We start from the raw sequence: 14698 nt of genomic DNA on the forward strand, positions 1-14698 counted from the left end.
AATATTGGAAGACTCTAGAATATTACAGAGTGTCATAGAAAACTCTGGAAGGTTATGAAGAGTTTTGTTCGACACAACATATTCCTACTAGATGCATCATCATCATATGATTCTAGTTTCTAGTCATACTTCTAGTCTTAGTCATTCCTACAATTTCAAAAGTATAAGAAAAATTGGTAAATGAAAATTCCACGAAAGATATAGGAGTTGTAAACAAGAGAACACGCATACATGTATATAAAGACTTTGTCCTTCTCAAATAAGTATATTTTAAGGTTGTTGCAAGGAAAAAGAAACAAACAATAGATGTCACACTATTAACCATGTTATATTAATAATCACATGCTCCTAAAAGCGAAAAGGAAGAATATGCCTACATAAATAGTTTGAAAATCAGACTTAAAAAAAGGCATTTCCTTCGGTAGCCACGTGATGCTTTGGTGCTTATTAAGAACAATCATAACTTCCTTCATCACATAATAACAACATAAACTTTTTCAGAATTTACGTCTAGTATTTCAGCTTTTAGGCATCACATAAATTGGACACTTGAATTACAACAAAAACTTTAACACTTGGAAATAACATCACAATAATTTAGTCATCTATAATAAGGATACTAACATAATTCTTTTGACTATAAATCTTTTAAAACTTCTTAACCTTATGTGGTTAAAAATTCAATTGTAATTAAGATTCTTTTTTTTGCATCATTTAAATTAGGAAAATTCAATTAAATAATCTTTAGACTTTAGAGTCAAAACCATCAATTCTAGAAAGTTATTTTAACCCCACCAACTTTATCAGATAATAAAATTCTAAGTATTAACTTTGTAACTTGACTAAATATCACAACATTTTAATTGTCAACTAATTAGAGACACTCTCCCAAAAATTAGAGATAAAGTTGTGTGTTTGTTAAAATAGTTTACAACAAAAAAGTGAGACAGAAAAGTATGTATGTTTATTATACACATGTGTAATTTTACTTTTTAATCATATCTATACAAATATCAACTATAAAATTTATTAACCAAATGAGTTTGTAGGCTCACAACTTTATAGTATCATAAGATGGTACTATTATTAGGCCATCGGGTATAGGGGACATGCCAAGCAACATGGTTTCCCTCCACCTCACCATCATCTCGTTCCAAACTATTGTTGCTCTACTTGCAACGATCATGATGAATAGAAAAAAGAGAGAAGAAGAGAAAGCTAGTTAGTTATGTTCTTTCATTGTATATTATACGCACCAAATATGCCAATGATTGTGGCACCACGACACCCCATAGTGGTGTGCACGGTCGTGGTGATTTTGGTCCAAAACTGCAAAGAGCACAAAAAATGTCAACCATAAAAAAATACCAACAATAGAGATCAAAACTATACAAGATATACAAAATTGGACCACTAATGCACCACTTGATTTTTTTTGAAACAAATCGACAATTTATTAACAACCAGATACACTATTTTTGTAATTTTGACTTAAGATAAAATGAACTCACAGCTCATAGAACTTTATGTTAGCCCACTGTTAAATGATTTGAGCCCATTGTGGTTTAATTTAACATGTTAATGTTGCCACCGTTTGATTCGTGAGAGTGAAATGGCGATCCGAAATTTGTCGTTTCCATTTGGCAATTGAAATCGATTCCTTATCTTCTTGACGTATTTAAGATAGTGATTGATATGCAACTTCAAGAGATGAACTATCATTTAATGAAGCCAAACACGAAATTACTTTTTCTATTGTTTATTTGTGCCCGAGTGAGTTTTTCAAAGCCTTTGATTTGGATAAACCGAAGAAAATGGTTACACTTTATCAGTAAGAGATTCTAACAGAATACGATCTTTGAGTTTTTGAACTGTAACTTAATATTACATAAAGGACGACCGATTTTATCAATTGAAAAGCAGTAGAGATGTTGCCAAAAGAATGATCGAAAATTAGAAGCATACAAGTGTGGAACATGTAGTTTCCGCAACAAAATGGTTAAGTAATTTTTAAGTGAAAAAAGTGTTTTAGAAATTTTATGTGATGATTCAATTATGAATATATTTTAAGTATAAGACCTTGTTGGGTACAATTATAAGAACTTTAATATAACTATTGTATATATATTTAAACATTTTAAAGCATACGACTTGACTTGCCACTAGTATATTTGACTATTTCATTGGAATCATGTGGTTTTATGTTATAGATTTGTCACTGATCATGATCATTAAAATCCTTACCGTAATCCTACAAAAACGTCAAAAAAACAATGTGTGTGTCTATATATATATATATATATATATATATATATATATATATATATATATATATATATATATATATATATAAACGCCTATTATATATAACAATAAAAAGAGATAAAAAGCACTAATAATCAAGAAAACTAAAAAAAACCATAGGAACTGAATGTGATTTTCACATTAGAAGTATTTCTTGATCAACAAGAAATACTTAGAAGTATTTCTTGATCAACAAAGAAAAGATCAAGACATAGTTAATCAAGAAAACTAAAAAAACCCGTAGGAACTGAATGTGATTTTCACATTAGAAGTATTTCTTGATCAACAAAGAAAAGATCAAGACATAGTTAATGTTATGCCGTTGGTGACATTGACCAAACAACGACTAAAACAAGTAAGAGATAATGGGTGGGAACCTCTCTTAAGTTCAGTCATATCCTTTTGTGAAAAAACTTGCATCAAAGCTCCTAATATGGAAGATGTATATGTCCCGAAAGGTAGAAAAAAACATGGCAAACTACACACCACAAATCTTCATCATTTTCGAGTTGAAGAATTTGTTGCGATCATTGATTTGCAACTTCAAAAGTTGAAGAACCGATTTGACGAGATTAGTATGGATTTACTTGTTAAAATGGCTAGTTTAAGCCCTGTTGATGATTAGTATGGATTTACTTGTTGATCAAGAAATACTTCAATACTAAAAAAAACCATCAACAGGGCTTAAACTAGCCATTTTAACAAGTAAATCCATACTAATCTCGTCAAATCGGTTCTTCAACTTTTGAAGTTGCAAATCAATGATCGCAACAAATTCTTCAACTCGAAAATGATGAAGATTTGTGGTGTGTAGTTTGCCACGTTTTTTTCTACCTTTCGGGACATATACATCTTCCATATTAGGAGCTTTGATGCAAGTTTTTTCACAAAAGGATATGACTGAACTTAAGAGAGGTTCCCACCCATTATCTCTTACTTGTTTTAGTTGTTGTTTGGTCAGTGTCACCAACGGCATAACATTAACTATGTCTTGATCTTTTCTTTGTAAAGCGTTATTCAAATCATTTGCCACACCAAAAATAGTCTTCATCAAATGTATCATGAATATAAAATCAAAAGACTCAAGTGAATAACCAACAACATCAGCTTTTAGCCGGTTATCCGAACTTGAAGATACATCTCCAATCTTATCAAGAACCTTGCATATCACAGGATATAAGGAAATAACATTCACAATCATTTTATAGTGGGATCGCCACCAAGTATCACCCAACCTTTCCAAACTTAACTCTTGATTCAATCCTTTGCCACTTTCAAGTTTACCATCATAAAATGCTTGTGAAACCTTTTGAGCTTGAGCTTCTCGCAACATTTCTTTTTCTCTTACAAGAAACTCCAATGACATTCAGTAAGTTTGTAAGTATCTCAAAGATCCAACCACAATCTATGCTCTTTTTTGAAACTACAACTAGTGTTAGTTGAAGTTGGTGAGCAAAACAATGGACATAGTATGCAAATGTGGTTTCTTTTAAGATTAGGGTGTTAAGGCCATTACTTTCACCCTTCATATTGCTAGCTTCGTCATATCCTTGACCTCGAATTTTAGATGGACTTAATGAATACTCCGCAAGCAAAGAATAAATTGCCTTTTTAAGAGATAAAGCTGTGGTATCAACGACATGTACAACACCGAGAAACCTTTCAACTATATCCCCTTTCTTATCTACATACCGCAAGCACAAAGATATTTGCTCATTATGAGTTACATCAGCCGATTCATCCACTAATATTGCAAAATAATCTTCACCAACTTCTCTAATAATGTGTTTAGTTGTTTCTTTTGCACAAGCATGTATGATATCTTTTTGAATGGAAGGGGAGGTTACTTGTAAGTTCTTTGGAGCATTTTTCAATACAACTTTATCAACTTCCTCATTATGTTTTGCTAACCATTCAAGAAGTTGAGAAAGTTTCCTTTATTACTTGATTCTTGACTTTCATCATGACCACGAGTTGGCAATCCTTGATGTAGAAGAGATCTTATAAAGTGTAGTGAAGTAAGCAAACGAGTGTGGTATTCTTTTTGGGCTTTTGTAGATTGTTGCTCAAAAGCACTTTGTATCAACTTTTTGGGTTTGGTAAGCATCTCAAATTTTTATCTAGCTCGATTATGTATACTATTAACAGCTCCCACATGTCTATCGAACCTATTTGGCATATTCCAACTTTTAAAGCCATCCGTAACAAAAGCATCTCCACATTTTCCATTAAATTCATCCTTGTCCCTAAATAAGTAGCATAGAAAACAAAAAGCCGCCTCTTTTTCAAAAAGCCATTTATGTTTATCAAACCAAGTGGGAATAAAGCGATGCATATAGCCTCCAAAATCTGTTTGAAGAAATTGATGACCACATGGTTGGCAAGGACCTCTTTGTATATATTCTTTCCTCACTGCATCTTGGTCGTTGTGATGATAATCAAGGATATTATTTCTCAAGCCTGGATCATGTGGAAGTGTATTTACATCAAATTGACTTTCTCTTTCCCTATATGGAAATTTGGTGCTACCATGTGTGATATTATCGGGCGTCGACGAAGAATCATCTTGAGTCTTTGTTTTCTTTTGAGCATTAACAAACCAATCTAACGTCCCATGTTTCTTCTTGCGTTTTGATGACTCGTTTTCATCATCATTCATTGTTATTGTAAGAATATATTTAACCTAAAAGGTTAACAAAATTAATTATCTAAAAGTGAAACAACAAAGGAATTAATTAGTAGGCTTTACATATACATTTCTTAGTAGTAATTAAACCTAATTAAAAGATAATAAAAAACTATAAATAAAAAAGCTAAAAGATAAAATAAAACTATAAATAAAAAAGCTAAACACATAAACTGATAAACCATAGTTTACTTTATCATTTTAATTTAATTCTATATAACATTGTTAAATATATGTATAGTGTTTCCTGTGCTACAACATGCCTATAAGGAAATTGGTTTTACATAATCACCTACTGACATGCCACATGCCTTTTAACATAGAAAAGACAAATTGCCATTGACTCCACCATCAATTACGAATACATATGTACTTTTTAGTCTTTATTTATCAATATAATAATAATGACAACTATATGATGCAAAAATCAAGAAAGTAAATTCACTATATCTTTAACAGTTAGCACATATTCAAAAAGAAACACACAAAAGTGAAGGAGAGAAATTGATTTAAATCTCACAAAATCCAACATGAAACGATGAACCACCGAAGGCGATTACAAGAGTAAAACAGAAACTAACCTAAGAACAAGAGGCCAAGAACCAGAGACGATGTTAGCAAGATATCAAGACAAAAAAATTCGAAGTTTCTCACTTTCTTTTGTCGAACTCTACGGTGACAAGAGATGCGAAAGTGTGTCCAACGGTTAGGGTTTATTTGGCTTTGATTTTTCGGATTTATTTTCTTATCTTTTAGTTGGTTTTATAAAAATTGTGATTTGTGATAGATATAGAGTTTGTATTTTTCTTGGTTCAAATATTTTGTAGTTTTTATAATTTGTTGATAAACCCAAGCTTGATTAGGATTTCTAACGATTTTATTTTATTTTTTCGTTTGGATTTGTTTTTAATAATGACATGTATTTACTAAATAAAAAAAAACAAAAATCATTGCGGTCAAATATAAGGAACAAGAATCTTAGGTTGAAATTATAGTTTTGGTATGCATTTAATTTGACAAGGGTGTGCATTTATAATAAATGTATAAATATATAATTTTTTTAATGAAGAAAGAGTAATCCTAGTAATTATTTAAGGGTATGCATTTGCATACCCTTCCAATATGCTACATCCGCCCCTGCCCTAAATCCACTCCGTTCTCAGCCACCACCCCTCCAACACCCCTTTCATGAAACCCTAACCTTAGATGAGCCTTGTGAGCTAAAAGAAGGTGATTTTGAGTGCTTTGGAGTATGCATGGTGCACCTTAGAGAAGAAGGAACTTCTTGTAGAAGTGTTGATCTATCTTCTAGAGGTATAAAGTTTGAATCTTGATGATGCATTTGTTAGATTTAAGCTAGTTTTGGATGTTATGAGCTTTTGGTCATTTTAGTGCATAAAGTTTAGATCTTGAAAGTTTGTGACCGTGTTATGGATAAAGTTGGAAACTTTATCCATCTAAACATCATTGTGGTTCAGATCCGAAGGTTGGAGACTTGGACTTAATGGATTAAGTTGAAAAAGATGCACTTTTGGTCCCATTTGATGCTTAAAGTCTAGATCTTGGTGGTTTGGACCATTCTAATGGATAAAGTTGCAAACTTTATCTATTATGGAGTTCTTGGGATCCATAAAAATGTAATGTTGATCCTTCTATACCTTCCATGAGAGTATCATGATGTCTTAATGGATTAATAAGTTAAGGTTTTAGCTTTTGGACCTTTTCTAGACATGGAAAGTCATAAAGGTGGAACCTTTATGACTTAGAATGAAGTTGTGGGACTAGATCTGAGTGTTGGATGAAAGGACTTAAGAGATTAAGCACTTAATGGAAAAGTGCCATTTGGCCGGGTACGCCGGGCATACCTTCGAGTACGCTACGCGTACTCGTATGGAGTCCCTATTTTGGTGGGTAAGTACATCATGCGTATGAGCTGAGTACACTGGGTGTACTCAACCTGAAGTTTGATTTGTTGAATTTGACATCCGTTGACCATTGACTTTTGACCAAGTTGACCTTGGGACAAACTTGAGGGTTTTGGCCCATTAACTAAGATTTTATATGGTTTTGGTATTGATAGCTCGGAAAGCCAACGGGGCAGCAGCTAAGGATTTCTTCCAAGGAGATTCTTCATTCGAGATGAGTTTCCTCACTGCACTAACAGGGTCGAAGGCACCAATGCCGACCCTTGGATTGTTATCCAGGTTATCTTATGATTAAGTATTGTAGTGATATGTTAGATCGTTATTCTGATAGATAGGATGTTGCTATGCTTAGGGACCGATTAGATCTGCCTATTATATGTTCTGGCTATATGTTCTCCAATAGCTTGTGTTGATGTAATATGGTTGGGTTGAGACTGTACTACTTTGTGCTGCCAGTCAACAAACCTGGTAATGTTTATATCGGTACATTATATGTATGCCTATTTGTTATATGTCGACATGGATTGTGTATGTGTGTGGTTGGGTTAAGGCGGGCATGATTCATGCTGAAGGCCAACATACCTAGGGTGGCTCGGATAGACTGAAGGCCCATCAGGGCGTACTAGTCAGGCTGAAGGCTCGAAGAATGGTCTAGATAGGCTGAAGGCCTAGCGAGGCGGACTAGACATGCTGAAGGTTCTGAGAGCGGCCCAAACAGGTTAAAGGCCCGGTAAGGCGGTCCAGACAAGCTGAAGGCTCTGAGAGTGGTCCAGATAGGCTGAAGGCCCGGTGAGGCAGTCCAGTCATGCTGAAGACTATATATGCATGTTGTTATTTGTATATGTGTTACTGTTTGTGTGTTGGTACTTTAGGGGAACTCACTAAGATTTATGCTTACGGTTTCGGTTTATTGTTTCAAGTGTTTCAAATGTTTTGGCAAGGCGAAGGCGTGACCGTACACATCCTCACATTTTGAACTCATGGTTTCTGGGAAACTCTAATAATGTGAATGTTTTGAAAACTATGTGTAAATGATTCCGGTTTTAAATAAATGTTCCGGAAACAACGGTTTTGTAAACACTTCTATAGATAAATGATTGTTTTGGAAAGTTTAAATTTTACTAAAATTTTATGAATGTTACACATGGTATGGACGGTTTTTGAGGGTTTCCCAGGGTTTCTAGAAGCGTCTTGATTGCATAAAAGGAAACTGTAACGCCCGGTAATTGTAAGGTATTTATTTAAATTTGGTTATTTTAATTATTTTGATTTTGGGCCTTGAAGTCATTGGACTTTTCATTTTGGGCTTGGGGTGTGTCGTACGTGGGGCGTACCACCCCATATACGCAGGGAGTACTAGAGTAAAAGGAACGCGGATGCCATACACGTACGCCTCTTTCGTTTACTAAGGTGTTGCTTGTTTTAAAAAAACCACTTCTGACCACTTATTAATGCGCCGCACAACATTTGTCCCTTTGCAGCTGTTTGTTTTTCAGAAGACTTCTGACTTAAAAACTGTTGTGTGTGCGTTGCGTGGCGCAACACTTGACCCTCTGCTTCAAACCTCTTCACATATTAATTTAACTTATTGTAGCAGTCTGCAGAGGTTAAAAAACAAACAGACATTTTATTACATGCGACAACCGTTTGGTCACCCTCTTCTGCTGAAGGTTGCAAAGGCGGTCTGTAGACTTAATGCATTTTCGCTTCTAAAAAACAAACGACACCTAAGTTAAACTGGCTATTCATGGGCTTGACTAAATACGTGTATAGTCATCGGCTCACCGTCTTTCTCCTCTTATTACAATGTCAACCGCCTCCTTTGTTTATTAAATTAAAGCGTATAGGCATACTCCATCTTCATCTTTTTGCATCAAAACAAATATCTACGACAACGATGCCTTTGAGATCGGCAACGAAGACGGTGTACTATCGATCACAATGGTCAAAATTAGACGACCATCTTCAATGGTCCTCTGTAATACCCACGAACTTAAAGAACTTGAATCATGTACATTTCAGCCTTAAAATTTCCCAATTTCATTCTTTGTTGGCTCAACTAGTTTTCTTGAGATTGATACGTGTCATTTGTCTCAATCTTCGATGTATGTCGCCGCTTGTGTTCTAGAAGCAAGCAACATATTTTTAGGTTCAATGGTGTTAATAAGTTTGTTTATTGAATCCTTTAATCCATTCAACCCTTAAATCAAAGTTCTTCTTCAACTTCGATTACAAGTCCTCCACATCTTCTTTTTCCTGCCTACGCTTGGGATCGTAACCAAAAGGCTTTAGGTTTTGTTTATTTACAAGATTCTTTTCTTTGATTTGGGCCTCTGTACGTTGAAGATCAATTTGGGTTAATTATAAATTAAATTTGGAGAACTTATTTTTGTTTATTGACATACTCAAAGAGTATTCAAAGTTATTGTAGTAACAGACGATGAATGTATCTTAGGACTTAGAGATCTTGTGTTTCAGGTAACATAAGCAAATTTTATTTCCTTCATGATTATTTTCAATTGTCTCTACATGTCATGTGTTTATCTCCATCTACTTGCTCCACATAGGAAGCTTCTCCCCCGTGGACCTATCTACTCTAACTGTGGGAAGCATATGGCCATTTTGACATGAAAAGTCAAAATGCACTTTTCCATTTTGGAACTAAATGAGTATGAGTTGTTTTCTGTAGTCTATTGCTATATTTTTCAATGTTTTTGTCTTGTGTTTCATGTTTTGCCTATGTTTTATTTGTAGTGATCAGACAAGACTTAATTGTAGTGATTGGACAAGACTTGAGGAAGATTGTTGGAAGGTTGTTCGGCTTGATCATAATCATAATTTTGTGAAGGTGCAAATTATATTCTCTCTTTTAAATTCAATATTGATCAATAAAATCCAAGGCTTGATCATAATCATAATTTTGTGAAGGTGTAAATTATATTCTCTCTTTTAAATTCAATATTGATCAATAGAATCCAAGGCAAGAAATGAGCCAAATTTTGTGAAGGTGTAAATTATATTCTCTCTTTTAAATTCAATATTGATCAAAAGAATCCAAGGCAAGAAATAAACAAGGTACAATAATTATAACAACTTTAAGAATAGGGATAGAGGCGGCAGAAAACATATCTTGAAACCTTATCTGTAAAACAAATTGTTTCCTCAAACCATATATATATATATATATATATATATATATATATATATATATATATATATATATATATATATATATATATATGTTAGGTGCATTTTGTGCATATTTTTACACACCTTTTAGTCTCTTTTGTGCATCCATTTAGCATAGTTGCCCTTCATTTTTCTTGCATTTCATCAAAGTCATGTTATTCTCTAGAACAACCTTATTTGCACGTTTTTATGGTCTTTTCAGGTAAACGAGAGGTTGAAACGCGTTTTGGGAGGTGTCACGAAGCGTGTTGAATTTATACTGAAAAGTGAGCATGTGTTTTGTTTGAACAAAAAGAGGCTGTTGACCATGCTGAACACGACCCATGTCAGTTTAGCCTATTTTGACACGGGTCGTGTTGGTCCAACTGAGCAATTTTTGAGCATTGTACTTTGGAAGAAGAACCGAGGATGACATGCCAATTTCCACTTAACACGACCCGTGTTGATTTACCCTATTTTGACACGGTGCGTGTGCAACCCAAAAACTAACTTTTTGCAGTTTTTCCTATCTTTCATATTACGGGATTTTCGGCATTTTTACACTTAGACTTCTTTTCTAAAGCACAAGAAAAGAGAAATTTCGAAGGTTTTTGCAAGGTTTCAATTGTAATCATTTGGAAACATTTGTTATTGGATTTGTAAGTCTTGTATGTGGATTATTTTATCTTTTCTATACATATTGCTTGTTCTAGTCATGTGTAGCTAGAACCCTAGTTTCTCAAACTTTATGTCTTGACTTTTTAGTTGTGATTTGAATCATACGACTCGATGTTTGTTTCTAATTTCTGTCTAGTGAATTTGATTTTGTTTCAATCGAATGTTTGATTTTGATTTTAGTTCTTATTGGCCATTTGCATTAGGGTTAGATCATTCAAGTCATCTATTTTGCAAAATCCGTAATTGTTTTGTGAAATAGAGCAAGTAACAAGCACTAAATTGAATTCTTTTGAATAAATCTAGTGTAAATCATATTCACACATTCTTACACTCCCGAGCTTGTGAGGAGTATTGAATGTTTTTGGGAACATTCATGTAAAGTTTAATGCAATCTTTCAATCTAACTCTAAGAGCTTGTTTAGATTAGGTTGGTGAGGTTAGGGTTAATCAAAGAGCTTATTTTGGTTAATTAATGTGGTGAATGGAAAATGTTAGAGCTTGTTAACAATGTCAAGTAATTGAACAAATATCATGTCATATTGGAATCACATTGCTAAGTCATTATACATAGAGTTGGAGTCTTTCATAAAATTTGAACTTACTTTAATTAGTTAATCATTTGTTTGTCCCATGTTATTTACTTATTTCACTTTTGCAAACAAAACCTCTTTGTGACCAAATTACCTTACGCAAAAAGGTATAGAAATTAGCCCTGTGTCTCTGTGGATCAACCATGCTTATCCTGTGCTACTTTTTAGTGCAATTAGCCCTTGGATCTATGTTTTCTCTATTATACATGCAAACTTGAACTATCCACGGTATTACCCTAACTAGCATACAAAACTTGATACTTGGGTAATAAAACAAGTTAGGTAACATACCTTTTCTTGTAGCTTGTTGGAAACCTTGAACCTTTAGCCTTTAAGAGCTTAGCACCAATAGTATGAATGCCTCAAATGGAATCACAACACATCTAGAACAAAGGATAAATTAAGAAGAGATTCCTTACACACACAATTGGCTAGCCCTCCAGTATTCCACTTAAGTGCTCTTAGGTGCCAATTTTGGTAGCCTTAGGGTCTCTTATATAGTGTGGCAAACTAGGGTTACACCATGTAAACCCTAATGACTTTCCATATCCCTCATGCTCCATGGGTTAAAACCTCAATGGAGTATCCATGTGTTACCACATGGGTTTAGCCCAACATGAAGAACTATGGATCATAAGCCCACTTTATAAGAATGAATGACTACCAAATCAACCCCTTATATTTAATTAGTCTCTTTTGATCACAAAATTAATTCCAAATTAATTCTTGATCAATACTAATTAAATAATATGATTTCATATTAATATATTAGAGCTTATAATATATTAATAAACCATAAATAACCTCTTCTCAATTATCCATCCTTCAGATTGTTCCGGTGCCATGCAACCCAAATGGACCATGCTACTCTCGGGTCAAGTACATACCAATAATAGTTATGTGCTTAGACACCTAATCCGATAGTCTCCCACTTGGATAAGTCTAATAACTATTATTTCAAGCATGACTCCAACCCAACTAGCCATCGTAGCTCTTAAAAGCCTCTGTCGAACTCTAACCTAGTCGATGACGTGTCCATTAGATAAGGGATCATATATTCCTCCATTCTAGATATCATATGGACCGAGACATGGATTATAATCATTCTCTCTGTCCATCTGTTGTTTCCCGATTTCCAATTTATGACGACCGACTAATTGAACAAATCAAATAAGTCCAGGCCTGATGTCATCACTAAATCATCAAGGGGCCCACATATATTGCTTTTATCCCTCTAAGGGTAAAAGGAATGGATAAACTTCGATTTAAATGATTGCTTGTATTTACTCACCAAATTACACACAACAATATGTTTTATAACACCAAGTTACTGGTGCGTTTACATATGTCAATGTGCAACTGACTTGTAAACTACAACTCACATGTCTTGGTTTCAAGAATATAAGATATTATCGTCTCATAATCACTTGTGATAAAATCCATGAAGTGATTCAGATGAGCGTGGGTTGAATCCAATACTCGAATCTTATTCCAGGAGTACTCATGAACACTGCAGCCACCTTGTCCTAGACAAACTACAGGCCCGTTCATGATAGTCTTGCCTCAATACCTACTTCTAAAGTATGATCGACTGTGGATCGTTTGAATAACCTAGTTATTCGGGAAGTCAAAACATGCAAAGTGAAACACAAGAATAATACTAATCCTATATGGCCCCAAAAATTTTGAGCCATATTGATTACTCATTATTCATTGTATAATGTTTCGAATAATCAACTTAATACTTGAATTAAAACAATAGTCGTGTCATGCTCTAAGCATGCACACTATGTTTGTCTAAACAATAGTTATGCCATGCTCCAAGAACGCACACTATGTTTTTCTATGGTCCTTACTTTGCGAAAAAGATCAATTGACAACTTTACAATGATGTTCATTTCACAATTCCAAGTCCTTATTGCAAGTGTAAGAATCCCAAATTCTTGTCACTGCTAGAAAGTGTTAGATTCTAAACTATCATGCAATGATTCTTTTGTAATGTCTAGGTGCCAAAAGTCACAGAGACTTGACCAATGATATTACAAAATATTCCTTTGGAGATTGTTACAAGACAATTCCATGGAAATGAAGTTACAAATTCAAAGTACATTTCTTTGAACATCATTCTTGCATAAAAGTTTCTAACTTTCTCATCTATTCTTCAACTCCCAATATGGAAACATTCCATATTTTCCATACGATAACTCATTATTAATAGACTCCTGTCTATTCATAATAATGTAAATATGGTCATTCCATTATTATACTGATGGGTTTTGGTCCTAAGAACATCCTATGTGCTCATACAAACCCTAATGCTTGGATCTAGGTTTCTCTATTGTACATGCTAGTTATCCAAGACTATAAACCCTAATTCTAGCATACAAGTAATCATATTAACGTAAGAATAGGTTTAAGATGTTACCTTATTGTTATGTAGTAATAACAATCCCAAATCTCCTTGTATTGACTTTAGAAAGCCTAGAGTCACAATTGTCACTCCTCTAATGGTTCACAAACACCATAAGAAAGAGGATGAAGAGGAGAGAGGATGGAGACTGCCCAAAAACGTCTACAAACCCTAGAGGAGTCTTAGCCACGTTTTTGGTCCTTTAGGGATCTATATATAGTGAGGCTATTAGGGTTATCTAACAAGGAAACCCTAATTTGAATGCTTAAGCCCTAAGCAACCCATGGACTCCTTTAATTAGGGCCTTGGTCGATTTCCTTATGGGTTTCCCCATAGAATTCGTCCACTCCTTAATTTAAGACAATCCATAGCCCAAATTGCAATTATCCTATAATTACAATTTCAGTCCCTTAAGTTTAATTAATCTCTTTTAGTCACAAAACGAATTACCAATTAATTCTTGACTAATATTAATTAAACAATATGATTTCTCCTTTAATATATTATTCTCATAACATATTAATAAATCATATTTAATCCTTTCTCTCCATAATTCATCCTATCAAATTGCTTTGGTGAAGGCAACCCAAAAGGACCATGCACCATCGGGTCAAGTACATACCAAAATAGTTATGGACTTAGACACTAATCCAACAGTCTCCCACTTGGATAAGTCTAATAAGTATTATGCGTATGACTTCAGATCCTGATCTGCAATCGTAGCTTTCCAAAGCCGCTGTCAACTCTGATCATATCAGATACGCATGTCCTTAGATAAGGGATCATATATTCCTCCATTCTAGATATCGTATGAGACATGATTTCAAATCATTCTCTTTGTACTATATCTCGATTTCCGATTTATGACGACTGACTAATTGAACAAATCAAATTAGCCCTAGCCCGGCCGAGCATTTACGTTTGTCATCACTAAATC

General features: G+C 34.1%; 2 protein-coding genes across 2 annotated transcripts; both read right to left on the reverse strand.

Annotated features, from left to right (window-relative positions):
• Nucleotides 1–2965: 2965 nt before the first annotated feature.
• LOC145050622 (uncharacterized) lies at nucleotides 2966–3505 on the reverse strand. The gene has a single exon (XM_078998846.1). It carries the CDS (start codon nucleotides 3503–3505, stop codon nucleotides 2966–2968), a length of 540 nt encoding a protein of 179 aa, XP_078854972.1.
• Nucleotides 3506–3590: 85 nt separating this feature from the next.
• LOC145050623 (TTF-type zinc finger protein with HAT dimerization domain-containing protein) lies at nucleotides 3591–4963 on the reverse strand. Its single transcript, XM_078998847.1, has 2 exons — nucleotides 4444–4963; nucleotides 3591–4210 (listed from the first exon to the last, which is right to left on the reverse strand). Exons 1-2 carry the CDS (start codon nucleotides 4961–4963, stop codon nucleotides 3591–3593), a joined length of 1140 nt encoding a protein of 379 aa, XP_078854973.1.
• Between the last annotated feature and the right edge of the window lie 9735 nt (nucleotides 4964–14698).

This window comes from Lactuca serriola, chromosome 5 (genome assembly GCF_051521515.1).
Source record: "Lactuca serriola cultivar US96UC23 chromosome 5, Lser_US96UC23_V15, whole genome shotgun sequence".
NCBI lineage: Eukaryota > Viridiplantae > Streptophyta > Magnoliopsida > Asterales > Asteraceae > Lactuca > Lactuca serriola.